At 37.6% G+C, this 13,841-nt stretch overlaps 1 protein-coding gene across 1 annotated transcript in view; it reads right to left on the bottom strand.

Moving 5' to 3' along the window:
- The window catches only part of SNTB2 (syntrophin beta 2), a 63,973-nt gene that overhangs the window by 11,698 nt on the left and 38,434 nt on the right, over nt 1-13,841 (bottom strand). Inside the window, 1 exon segment of the mRNA NM_001105466.1 lies at nt 6,766-6,976. Within this exon segment, the coding sequence (NP_001098936.1) occupies nt 6,766-6,976 (211 nt within the window).

The raw sequence follows: 13,841 nt of genomic DNA, 5'->3' as shown, positions 1-13,841 counted from the left end.
AGTGACCACCTAAGACAGTGGGTCTCCATTCTGCCTCCCCATCCTAACCCATGTGAGACAAAGGAAATGCCCCACAGATTCCTTCCCACTGGCAGGGCCTCTCCACTGGGAGGTGTGAAGTAGATTGTGTGTAGCTGGAGAAAGTGCTCCCTGAGTGAATTACACACATTTTCTGATGATATGACACAGTTTCTTTCCCCTACTCCACAATAACTGCTGCTGCTGCTGCTAAGTTGCTTCAGTCGTGTCCGACTCTGTGCGACCCCATAGACGGCAGCCCACCAGGCTCCCCCGTCCCTGGGATTCTCCTGGCAAGAACATTGGAGTGGGTTGCCATTTCCTTCTCCAATGCATGAAAGTGAAAAGTGAAAGTGAAGTCGCTCAGTCGTGTCAATAACTAATTATCACCAATTCTAATTAAATACATAGCACTCAGTTCAAAATGGTAATGGTTTTAGTATATCTGATGTGGGAGTAACATCTTCTAAGTGCAAGACAGAAACTGTTACCAAGTCCGTATAATCTAAACATCAGTGTTTTTCAAATATTTTTGATCAAGACTTGCAATAAGAAATACATTTTACATTGCAACTCAACACATACATATAAATACTGAATTTTAAAATTTCCTAAAGAACCATAATTCCTATCCTTTGTACAATGCACTCTGATAATTTCTATTTTATCTTTTTAAAATGGCAAAATGACCAACTATGTTCTATTTTGGAAAACACTGATATAAACTACTGTCAAAGAGTTGCCCATTACAGTTCAGGAAGTTTATGCTTCAGTTTCAAATGTACCATTGCATTTAATTGCATAAAGCTCAGTTATCTCTGTGATAGTTTAAAAACAAAGGAAAACAACCACTATTTATATATATTGTCAAGGATCCAAGGCCAAAAAGCAAAAGACTATGTTCAAGTAAAACCCTGGTATCATCAACATGTTTGCCTTCCTAAGATGAGACCTTTGAGCAGGGAGTGCGTAACAACAGTATTTCAACCCTCAACTTTTCAGCTTGCTATCACTGACAGCTTTGAGATAAATTTAAATTGATGAATCACCTTTCTCTCACTTGTCTTCAGATCCACCTTTTATCTTCTCTTCCTTAATGACTTCTGAAGGTAATTTGAACATGTCAGAGCATTTTAAGAATACATCTATAATCTGAAAAGTGGCCTGAGTGGTTCATTTCTGTGCTGTAACATCTACACTGGGCCTCTATTCTTGCTAGAGCTATGACTGGATTCCACGAGCGGGAAATGAATTCCAGCCAGTGAAGCTACCCATGTTCAACCACGTGCTGAAAGCCCAAAATACATGACCCAACCCTGAGAATTCTAGCAAAATATGGGAGAAATAATTGATTCTTTCCTTAGTGGTGAACCTGAGTTTTCTAAGACTTTATACGTCTAGGGGTAAAGATTGTGATGTCTTTCTAAGCTTTTATACGTCTAGGGGGAAAGACTAAGATTGTGATGTCTGGAGGGAAAGTATCAGCTGTAAAGAGGTTCTCTTGGATTCTTCAATTTTGGGGTCACAGATACTCCAAAGGGATTTCTAATTTATATGCACTACTAAGTCTTTGTCTCTGAGATTGTTATGGACAATGTTTCATAGGGAAAATAATATAAAAATCTATCTTCCCAAAGGGATAAAATGATAACCTGATTTTTTAAATTATAGGTTATAAGACAGATTGTGAATGCTAGGTCACAGTATATGCATTTAGAAAATCTGAATTAAATGTATTTCTTCCCAAAGAAGAGAAAGAAAAACTGCCAATGTCAATAGAAACAATATCCAATTTAAAGACAGAGAACTTGTGTTTTCAATAAACAATTTTTAAAAAGTGTTTATTCTTTAGCTCTTTCAAGTCCTTCACTTTTGGAGAATATCTTTTCCCTCTTCTACTTAATCACTGGAGAAAAATGAAACCTCAGTTTCAGTCATTCTGTTTGCCTATCTGCCTTAACTTATAAGGGTACTGTTTGCCTTCACTGGAATCAGAATGCCGCCGGCTATATATAGCACGTGCTTTCAGTTGTGGTATCAGTACAAGCAGCCTTGGGGCTCAACTGCTGAGGTGGCTTTTTTCCCCTGCTATCGAGTTTTTGGCCAGAGAAAAAAAGGATACTAATGTTAGGGTTCTGCTTTGCTTGTGTTTCAACAACCACACAAGTGTACACCTGGCCAAACAATAGTCCTCTCCAAATTTTGTTTTTTAACAACTAGAGTTGAATAGCACTAAAGATGAAAAAATTAATCATAGTTATTATTCATTCCCTAAATCTCTTCATCCTACAAATCTTTTTAAGAGGTGATATATTTCTGTTCTTTTTTTTTTTTTTCTGTTCTTTATGCATTTTAGTATTACGATAGAAAATATAGAGCAAAAAATAAACTGTGCCATTAATTCTGATTTAGTGTATATGTTTCTAATTTGAATCTTTACACATTTTGAGAATAATGAGGGACAAAGTACAAACTGTGAAAACAAAGCTTTCTTTGGCTATCTTGGTTTTCCCATCAATACTCAAATGCCTAAAATACTTATTTTGTAGATAATATATGTCTCCACACTTGGTAGGCTTAAAGAAAATTACCTCTTAAGAATATATAGTTCTTAAAAAAAAAGAATATATAGTTCTTAAGAATATAAGAGGTATAGTTAGAATATAAGAATATAAAAGTTATAGTTATCAGTCACATAAAAATCAGCATCAATAAAGAGATAAGTCCCTTGCACAGAAATTATTTATTAGTTATCAAACATCTATAGCCTAGGTTTTCCCTATTTTAGGCAAACTCAATTTATGATAATGTGAAATAACAAACAGATAAAGAAAGATCATTTAAAGTTAAATAAATAATCCTTCCTTAAGTTATCTGCCCCAAATGCCTATCTTTTCTAGGTACAACTAAAACAGTTTCATTTATGTGTATGCTTTTCAGGAAATATATCTATTGCTAAAAGAAATGCTTACCTATTTTAAAAAGATTACATGATCTGAAAACAGACTGGCCATTTTCATACTCATAGAATTAAATAATATTACAATTAAAGAAGGCTTTGGCATTTACCTAGTTCAACTTTATCAAATATGTAAGTTCATTATAAAATTCCTCTGAGAAACAATATCCAATCTTGCTTGAACACCTTATTCTAAGTGTATTTGATTTGGGTGACCGAAACAACTACTTGGAAAAAGTAAAAATCACTAACAGTTTAAAAACAGCACTTTGGATTAGTTCTGTAGTACCATTTTTTAAAGAACTTGAAACTATTCAACTTAGTATTATTTCCCAACCCTGAGCTTGTGTTCCTGGATAGTGTTTAATGACTTGTCTACTTGCTTTTTGCATGTATATATGTAGACAAAGGAAAAAATTACTGAATATCTACTATATACAAAGCATTAGGCTAAGTTCTCTGGGGCAAAAGATTTGAGAGAAGTGTGCTCCTGTCTTTGAAAAGCTCACAACTGAGTGGAGGAAACACACACATAAAATATAGTCTATCAAGGGCAGACTGTGATGAATTTATGGCTTTATTTTTTTCTCCTTTCTTCTGGTATGTATGTAGCATAAACCAAATTAACTCCACTTTAAAGGTCTGGCAACTCTCATATATTGCTGGTGGGAATTTAAATTAGTTCAATCTTAATGGAAGGCAATTTGACAATATCTATCAAAATTATTGATACAAAGTGTTAGTCCTAGTGTTTGTGGTTGTGTGTGTTAGTTGCTTGGTCCTGTCCGATTCTTGGCGACCCACATGGACTGCAGCCTGCCAGGCTCCTCTGCCCATGGAATTCTCCAAGCAAGAATACTGGAGTGGGTTGCCATTTCCTTCTCCAGGGGATCTTCCCAACCCAGGGATTGAACCTGGGTCTCCTGCATTGCAGGCAGATTTATTACCATCTGAGCCACCAGGGAAGCCCACTGATACAAATGCCTGTATCTTTTGTGGTAGTTTAAAAAGATGTCCACACATTCTTTACCATTCTTCCCTTTAAGAGCTGGAGCCCTGGGGTGTAGACTGGACTTAGTAATAACTCACTTCTAATGAAAAGAAGAGAGAAGAAGAGCCTAGGTCATAGCCACATAGGTATTGTAGTGTCCATCTTGTTCTCTCTCTCAGATCACTTGCTCTGAGGGAAACCCACAGCTGTATCTTGAGGACACTCAGGCAATTTTGTGGAAAGGCCTACATGGCAAGGAGCTGAAGACTTCTGCCTATAAGCAGCAAGAAACTGAGACTTCCTGTCAACAGTGATATAGATGAATCATGTTGGAGGTGCACCTGCCAACCCATCAAGCCCTCAGATGACTGCCGCCCTGGCTGACAGCCTGACTGCAACTTCCTGAAGGGTCCTGGGCCAGGACCACCCAGCTAAATGGCTACCAGATTCGCAATCCTTAGAAACTGTGGGACATAAGCGTTATTCCAAAAACACTAAGTCTTGGGGGTAATTTGCCTTATAGAGATAGGTTATTAATAAACCCTTTGAAACAGCACTTCTGAGATGTATCCTAATGTTAATGCTAAGTCGCTTGCTCAGTTGTGTCCGACTCTTTGCGACTCCGTGGACTATAGCCCACCAGGCTCCTCTGTCCATGGGATTCTCCAGGCAAGAATACTGGAGTGGGTTGCCATTTCCTTCTCCAAGGGATCTTCCCAAGCCAGGGATCAAACCCAGGTCTCTCGCATTGCAGGCAGACGTTTTAACCTCTAAGCCAGCAGGGAAGCCTGCTGATATACACATATTCAGTTCTATGAACTCTAATAATCAAAGCTCAGGAAATGATGCTAAAATTTTGGATAAATCCTTTTCTAACCAAAGTTTTACAACTTACTACCAGAAACTAAAGAACCAAAACATTCAGATAATGTGTGTTCTCTTGTTATCTGCTCTATCTGGATTCTGGAACCAAAGAGTTTGGACAGCACATGTGTGAAAGGACAAACCACAAGGTTATTCATTATAGCAAGGTTATTCATTCTTTGTAAGGGCACAAGATTATGACGACAACACTGGAGGAAATGCTTACTTAACTACAGCCACACAATGAAAAACTATAAAGTTGTAAAAAAGAATGCTCCATATATTTTGATATAAAAAGATCTCCAGGATATATTGTTTCATGAAAAAAATCAGCAAAGTATTGATATAGTGTGCATAATATGCTTTCTTCTTTTATTAAAGAGAAAAAGAACATATTTCATATTTGCTTTTACCTGCATAAGAAACTCTCAAAAGAGTCACTATAAAGGAATCAAAGTGATTATCTTTCTGGGGGCTGAGGGGTGGGAATTAGGTGGATGGGGAAGCAGAAGGAGGGTAAGACTTCACCTATTAACTTCTCATTTTAATCTTGGAACCTTGTGAAAGTATTTTTTTAAAGCATGAAGATTTCTAACATTGCCAAAAGCACAGAACAACTACCACCCCATTGAGTTTTTCAACCAGCATATAAAAACATAGAAACCATGATAAAATACTAAAACTTTCAAAGTCATTAAGTACTTATACCATGATTTTCATTAGTCTCTTCTGCTTATTCTAGTCATGCCTCCTAAAAATCATCACAGTACTAATTCTGTGTTCTAATTTATTAGAATCATTATTTGAAGTGTTCATAAAATTTCATGGCTGAAAATAAATAGATCAGTGGAATCCAAAACTGATTCACCACACTATCACCTGGGGGAGTGAATGAGATTGCCAGGCCCCACCATCAGTCTACCAAATGGGGACTCCTGAGGGGGACCATGGGGAGCCAGACCCTGAAACTGTACTTAAAACAAAACAAAACAACAACACAAAGGAACAGAACCTTTATGGGCTGATACTGATGCAATCCCTGCCCCCGTGGCACACATGAAGGAACTAGGGTGCAAAGATATAAAGGAACTTTTAAAAAGAAAACCAATGAAAAACAGACTTAGCCCCTGAACACTCATCTCTGACTCCCTAACCCTGTTTGTTTTCAGCTCCCTCTGGCTCAGCTGACGGTGAAGGCCCCGAAAGAAAAAGGATGTGTTGTAACATCATGTACAACTTTTAGTCTCCCTTTTGTCAAACTTTGGATCTAAACTAACTAGGGTTATGTTCTTCCTTTCCTTTCACCCAACCTCTATTTAAGTTTTCTGGTTTCTTTCCATTTGTCAGTTGTAGAAGACAACTATACATGTGTTTAATAGCTTGTAAAATATTTTGTATATTTTAAACTTTTCCCAGATCAGGGTAGTAAGCCTGTTGTCTCTGAAACTCTGTCAATAGACTACAGCAAGAATTGGGGAACTATGGCCCGTGGGCCAAATACAGCCCACTTTCTGTTTCTGTAAATAAAGTTTTATTAAAGCACAGCCACATCTATTCATGTTCATGTTGTCTATGACTGTTTTGCTGCTATCATGGCTGAGTTAAGTAGTGGTGGCACTAATAGCCCTTTGCAAAATAAGTTTGCTGATTCCATTCTAAAAGCATGAAAATTATCTCCCGTCATTAAGGACAGAAATGATAAAAATCTCTTCATGGTTATGTTATGATGATGACTATCATGACAGTCAATTCTTCTGGTGGAAGTGATAATTAGCAATAAATAGCTAAAGACTAGGGGAGGAGAAACAAAAGATCTACAAGTTAGACACTGGAGACCTGACTGTGTGATAAATATTCCAGACATACGAAATGGGGGAACCATCCTGGCTCTGAACGGTGACCCGGTGAGACCTTGCCCTGCCTCCCAGCCTACCTGTTCTGCCAGCCAGGCAATGTGCTTAACCTCCTTGCTGCCTCCCGCTGTACTGGTTGCACCAAGCATGGCATTGAGTTCAGCCAACACCTGTGGGAGGAGAGCCATTATGTTGGTGTGGATAGCTACGAACCAGGAGTGTGCTGTGGCTGTATCCTTGCAACGGAGGATCAATGTGTTCCTGCTATCAGGAGAATGGAGCTCTATCAATCTGTGTGGAAAAAGAAAAAAGAAAATGAGCTAGATCAGAAGCCATCAAAACTGCCACGGTTTAACATATATAACTGAAAATCAACTTTAATTTTACATTCCAGAATATAAATGCTTTTTCTTAATTCCTTAGAGTCCAATTCCAGAGAAATCCACATGTGGAAAGATCATCACCAGAAAGACTAACTGCTGGGTCTGCTGTTTCAGTATTCATGAAATGACCTGAAATGAGAGAACCTAGTGTAGAATCGGTACTAAGAACACTTCACTCCGCCTTCATTTCCAAGTCAAAGAAATGGAGAGCCTGCTTGTTGAATCTCATAGGCACACTGTAATGAAATAATTTTTTTTTAAATACTTAGAAAATTCTGGTATATAGTATTGCTAGGTAAGTAAAACTTATTGCCAAAAATTGAACTGAAATTTCCACTGTGTGAAATAAAATCGCTGAAGAATATGCCTCTCTTTGAAAATTTGGAATTGTTTTCTAGGGTCTGGGTAATGTCATATGATTAAATCATCCTCCAAGTAGTGGAGGAAAAATAGTTAAGAAATCTTCAATTCTATGACTATTATTTATTAATGCTCAACTAAGAACAATGTCTACTTCAAAAGTAACTTTTAGGACTTATTTAAATTTTTTTAAAGGTACACGCAACCAATTCCTTATAAAGCAATTTGCTGGGTACTATCTTGTGTTTTGATCAAAGCTTTTGCCAAGATGAATTTTAAAAATCAATCAATAAATGACTAACATATGTTCACTGCTGTGCTCTAACAGTGAACATATATATCTTTTAAAAGGGAAAAAATTAAAAGCTCTTAGTATTTTTCATGGTAGGCTGAAAACTGACAGACTGCCACTGACCAAGGAGAGAACTTTTTATTCTTTCATCTTTCTGAAGGCAGTTTTTGCTTCCCTGCAGCCCTGTCACGAGGTCCCTCACTGCCTGACCAACATGACTGGTTTACAGGTACAACAGCATGTCTGCTTGGAAGCCTGCATCCCCTCTCTCTGCTCATATTTAGAAATTCCTTTATAATTCCATTTTAACTTGCCATACTTAATGTGGCAAACATTCATTCTCATTTGAGCTCTGGTCAGCCATCCTTTCTTAAATAAACATTTAATGAAAACCTACTGTTTTCTAGATTCTATGCTAGACACTGTATTAGAGATACAATAGTGAAAAAAATAGAGAAAAACTAGTCTCTCCTCTTACTGGGCCTATCATCTAATGGGGAAGGCAGAAAGTTTATATTTAACTAATATACAAGTTATAAAAACTACTTCTATAAAGAACTGTGATGACTACCACAAAATTCGTGGCTCAAAAAGGTACTCCTGAGATGTTAGCAGCAAAGCAGGACTGCAATGGGGGCCTCTTTACCACTGGGGCACACTTACCGAGCTGGTATACAGCTTATAAACATATCTATCCATGCTACCTACCTACTTATCCACCGACACGCCCTCCCACTAGACTTACCCTGCTAGCTACCTGAAGGTCTACCCACCAGTCTATCCATGTTTTATATGCCTTCACAGTTTTACAGCAATAGTTCTAGAAAATAGTCAAAACATAAAATAAGATCTGTGACCAGCTGAAACACTTCACAAAGCCCATACCTGAAGCATCTTTAAATAGCAAGTCACAAGCTATTTTGCTTCTGTTTTAGTTATAGTTTTGGTGAGTTTATTTGATTTCCTATCCTATAGCTAAATACAGCAAGAAATAGCTTGAGATAAAAACTTTGGGGGTTTTGAATAGCAGGTTAAATCTGGATGTTAATTGGTAAGCAACGTGGAATCACTGAGGATTCTGAACAAGGGGACAATATGATCAAGACAATGAATTAAAAAATTAACTTTATGAGATATCTGTACACCTAGGTTCAGAGGAGCATCATTCACAATCCAAAAGGTGGCAACAACCCAAATGTCCATCAATGGGATGGATAAACAAAACGGGATACACACACACACACACAACATTCAGCTTTAAAAAGGAAAGAAACTCTGTCACATGCTATAATGAGTGAAACTTGAGAGGATTATTCTAAATGAAACAAACCTATCCCAAAAGGGCAAATATTCTATGAGTCCACTTATATGAGGTACCTAGAGCAGTCAAAGTCACAGAAACAAAAACTAGGATGGTAGTGGCTAGGGGATGGGAGGAGAGGGAAACGGAGAGCTGTTGAATGGGTACGATTTTTATTGTGCAAGAGGAAAAAGTTTTGAAGATTGGTATTATAGTAATATGAATATAATTAATACCATTGAACTATACATTTAAAAATAGTTAAGATGGTAAATTTTATGTTGTGTGTGTGTGTGTGTGTGCTCAGTTGCTCAGTCATGTCTGAATCTTTGCAACCCCATAGACTATAGCCCACCAGGCTCCTCTGTCCATGGGATTTCCCAGGCAAGAATACAGGAATGAACTGCCATTTGCTCCTCCAGAAAAAGAGTTATGATGGTAAATCTTATGTTATGTGTATTTTATCACAATTAAAAATAATAAGCTAAAAAGTAATTTGATGGTGGGATGTAAGATGGATTACAATAGAGAAATGGCCTAGGGAGATTTAATTGGACCCAAAAAGGATGAGACTACCTGCTGAGTCACCAGCAGGACACACACTCCTAGGCAGGAGGAACTCCTCCATCCAAAAAGCCCAGAAAAAGTAGAGAGAAGGAAAGAGATTTCTGACAAATAGCTTAATATTCACATTGACCTTTATTTAGTTTTCTACATTATTTTATGTTTTTTTCTTTTTAATGTTATTTTTCACTCTATCAATTGTTGCTGTCATGGTCCTTAACATAAATATTGATATTTGTTGGCTAAAAAATGATTATATTCTCTAAAGAAAACAATTATACACTTGTTATGGGAAGATTTAAAATAGTACATTACCCCCACTCCCTGGCTCTGAACTCCTGGCAACTGTTGATCTGTTTCCAAGGAATCCTGTAGTATGTAACTTTCTCATTTAGCAATATGCATTTAAGGTTCTCCATGTCTTTTGTGGCTTGAGAGCTTATTTCTTTTTATGGCTGAATAATATTCCACTGTCTGGAGGAACCATAGTTTGTTTATCCATTCACCTATGGAAGGTCCTTTCGGTTGTTTTCGAATTTTGGCAATTATGATGAAAGCATTCATGTGTAGGTTTCTGTGTGGACCTAAGTTTTTGACTCCTTTGGGTAAATACTAAGGAGCACAACTGTGGGGTCACATGGTAAGACTACTGTGTTTAGCTTTGTAAGAAACTGCCAAACTGTCTTCCAAAGTAGCCGCTTCATCCTGCATTCCCCTCACTGGTGAATAAGCCTTCCTGGTGGTGTACATCTTTACCAGCATGTGGTACTGTTCGCTGGATTCTGGCCATTCTAGTACATGTACAGTGACATCTTAATGTTTTAATTCACAATTCCTTAATAGAATATGATTTTAACACTTTTCATTTCCCCATTTGTCATTTCTATTTCTCCTTTGGTGAAATGTCTGTTGCCCATTTTAAAACTGGGTTGTTTTCCTATTACTGAGTTTTAGAATTCTTTGTATATTTCAGATGTCAGTCCTTTATTTCATATGTATTTTACAAAGATTTTTCTCCCAGTCCTCAGCTTATCTCTTTGTTCTCTTAACAGTGTGTGATGGTTAATTTTATGTGTCAACTTGACTGGGCTAAGATATGTCCAGGTAGCTGGTAAAACATTATTTCTAGGTGTGTCTGTGAGGGTGTTTCTGCAACAGATTAGCATCATCAGTAGAATGAGTAAAGGAGATGGTCCTCGCCAGTGCGGCTGGGCATCATCCAATTCACCGAGGGCATAAATAGAATAAAAAAAGCAGAGGAGAGGCAAATTAGCTCTCTTCTTAAGTTGGGACATTCACCTTCTCCAGCCCTCAAACACTGGTGCTCCTGGTTCTTGGGACTTTGAACTTGGGGTGAATTTTAAGACTGGCTTTTCTGTTTCTCCAGCTTGCAGACCATGGGACTTCGTCTCCACAACTACATGAGTTAATTCCTATAATGAGTAAATAAACCTATCTATCCATCCTCTTGTTTGTTTCTCTGGAGAACCCTAGTACACAGTGTCTGTTACACAGCAGAAGCTTTCATTGTTAATAAAGTTCAACTTGTAAAGTTTTCTTTAATGTACTGTGCTTTTGGTATTTTATCTAAGGAGTCATTTACAAATTTAAAGGGAATTTTAAAAAAGCATAATCTTATAAGCTCAGGGAGAAGATGAGAGGAGCGACTACAACAAAATTTTGGAAGCTGGCAAGCAGACAGAGTAGTTAATGATTTAGCAAACCTAAGAAAAGTAGGGGAGAGTCAAATCCGAGCCAGTCCATGTTGCAGAATCCTGAAGAGGCCGAGGAATTGGAGGCACCAGTTACCTCTGGAAGTGGGAGTAAAGCACGCAGCTAAAATAGAGAGGCCAGCTGACCGGTTCAGCATTCCCCACACCCAGCAGCTAGTGACTGCCCCACCCTCAGTCCAGCAGAAGCCTGACCTCCACCCTCATCCCACCAAACTGAATGCAAGAGCCAGGGATGTCCTTAGTTTACACTCTCTACTGGGCTGACCATTTTCTACAGCGGCTGTTCATTTCTACCTGGTTGCTTTGGTACTGTAACCAGCTTAACATCCTTAATCACATGCTAAAAGTTCAGTCATAAAACCATGACGAAAAATTTCTTTCACTCCTTCTACTGACCTACTTAACACTAAAGGCAGGAATCAGCTCATCCTTCTCTGGGCACAAAACATTCACCTTCTGAAAAAGCCTTCAGACCTCATACAGTTCCTGGGAAAGTCTCAGATACAGGTCCTTGGCCATAGTTAAAACTCTGAAAATCCTGATGTTAAAGTTCCTACTTATTAATAAGTGAAAGAAAGGAAAATAAGTCTGTTATAAAATAACCTGATTAAGCAGAAGATCATGGAACCACTAGGCTAAAAAAGGGGAAAACAGGAAGTAAAACAGTTCCCTAGGACAGAATCACAAACTTTTCATCCAAAGAGAGAATCTGTAGTGTTTCTTAAAATGTGATTGTAAAATAGGAAATTAAATTAGAAGAAACAGAACATAAACTCCACAAGAGGACTTATGATTCTAGGATCCAGAAGTCTGCCTTTGAAGAAGCAGCCCCTGGAGCCGATAAAGGGAACAAAGTGTTTCCTAATGTTGACTGCTGTTTTAAAAGACAAATTCAAATGAAAACTACTTAGAGTTTGGAGGCAGTCTGCCAGTCATTGTTTGGGCCCACAGGAGAGAGGAGGAGACAGCTACAGTGTGAAGAGGTCTGGCCTCCAGTCAAACCACTGAGGATTTCCTGAGAAAAGCAATTACATTCTGACCAGATGAATCAGATCATGGTTAGGTTCACAGAAGCATAAGATTCTTTAAGTCTAGCCTGCTTATTCTGTTCAGAAAAGTCTTTGTCATAAAGTATGAGTTCAATTTATAATAATGTTCAATTAATAATGTTGTTTTGTATGTCATAAAGCCAAAATTTACCATTTACATGGAAAACAGCCAAAGCGAAGATGACCCAGACCTTGAGAACCTCAACGATAACAGAGTTACATTTCCGAAAAGCAGCTTTAAGAACACCGTGTTCTCGATAAACTCTGCACTGCCCATAATGCTATTTGCTAAGGAACAGGCTCATGTTCTCTCCCTGGAGTCTGTCATTATTTATTTAGCTTTCAGTTTCCACAATGAACTGCTTATAACAATCAGAAGCATCTAGTGAGGTCTTGAAAGAGGAGAGGTGGAAAAAGTAAATTTCTTCCCCCTCCTCACTTACACATTCTGATAGTCAGCACTTTTTTCCAGCTCTAGATAGTCAAACTAAATCAATGTAGTGAAACAGAGGGAAAAAAAAGGCTGCTTTCCTCTCCTGTCAAAGAAGTCTTTACATAAACACAAAGGATGAACCACAAAGAGATTCCACTATATACTCATCAGAACACTAAAAAGACTGACACTCTCAGTGTTGGTATGGATGTAGCTGGTAGGAATGTAAGATGGCACAACCACTTTGGAAAAAAGTCTCACAGGTTTTTTAAAAAAATAAACATACACCTATCCTTTGAGTCAGCAGTTTCACTCCTAAGAACTTACCCACAAGAACTAAAAATGTATGCCCACAAGAATTATAACCATCAATAGGAAAATTGATAAAGAAACTGTGGTATATCCATAAAATATGCTACTACTTAGCAATAAAGAGAAAGAACTATTGTTACACATAACAGGAAGGATGAAGCTCAAGAATCTTACACTGGAAACCAACACAACACTGTAAAGCAATCTTACTTCAATTAAAAAAAAATCTTACACTGAGTAAAATAATTCTATCACAAAAAGTACACATGACATGACTATAATTTTATGAAGTTTCAGAATAGTTGAAACCAATACATGACAGCAAGTCAGAACAGGAGTAGCCTTGGACGGTGGGAGAGAGAATTGACTGTGGAGGGCAAAAGAAAACTTCCCAGGGTAAGAGTAATGTTCTGTATCTTGACAAGCTTGGGTCACACAATTGAATGCATCTGTCAAAACTTATGGTTTGTATATTTTATTGTATGTAGATATTATCTCAAAAGAAAAAAGTTACAACAAAAACACTGAACTCTATATGCATGTTTGAGTAGAGGGAAGCATAGTAATGTATGCAATTTACTTTGAAACAAATCAAAAATATAAGATGGACTGATGGATGGCTAAATGGGCCTATTTTGTGATAAAGCAAACATAGTAAAATGTTAATGGTAGAATCTAGGTGGTGGAAAAATGAGTGTTGACTGTAAAATTATTTCGACTTCGCCTAAGT

Source organism: Bos taurus, chromosome 18 (genome assembly GCF_002263795.3).
Source record: "Bos taurus isolate L1 Dominette 01449 registration number 42190680 breed Hereford chromosome 18, ARS-UCD2.0, whole genome shotgun sequence".
Classification (NCBI taxonomy): Eukaryota; Metazoa; Chordata; class Mammalia; order Artiodactyla; family Bovidae; genus Bos; species Bos taurus.
The sequence above is the reverse complement of the archived record's forward strand: the minus strand, read 5'-3'. Positions and strand labels throughout refer to the sequence as shown.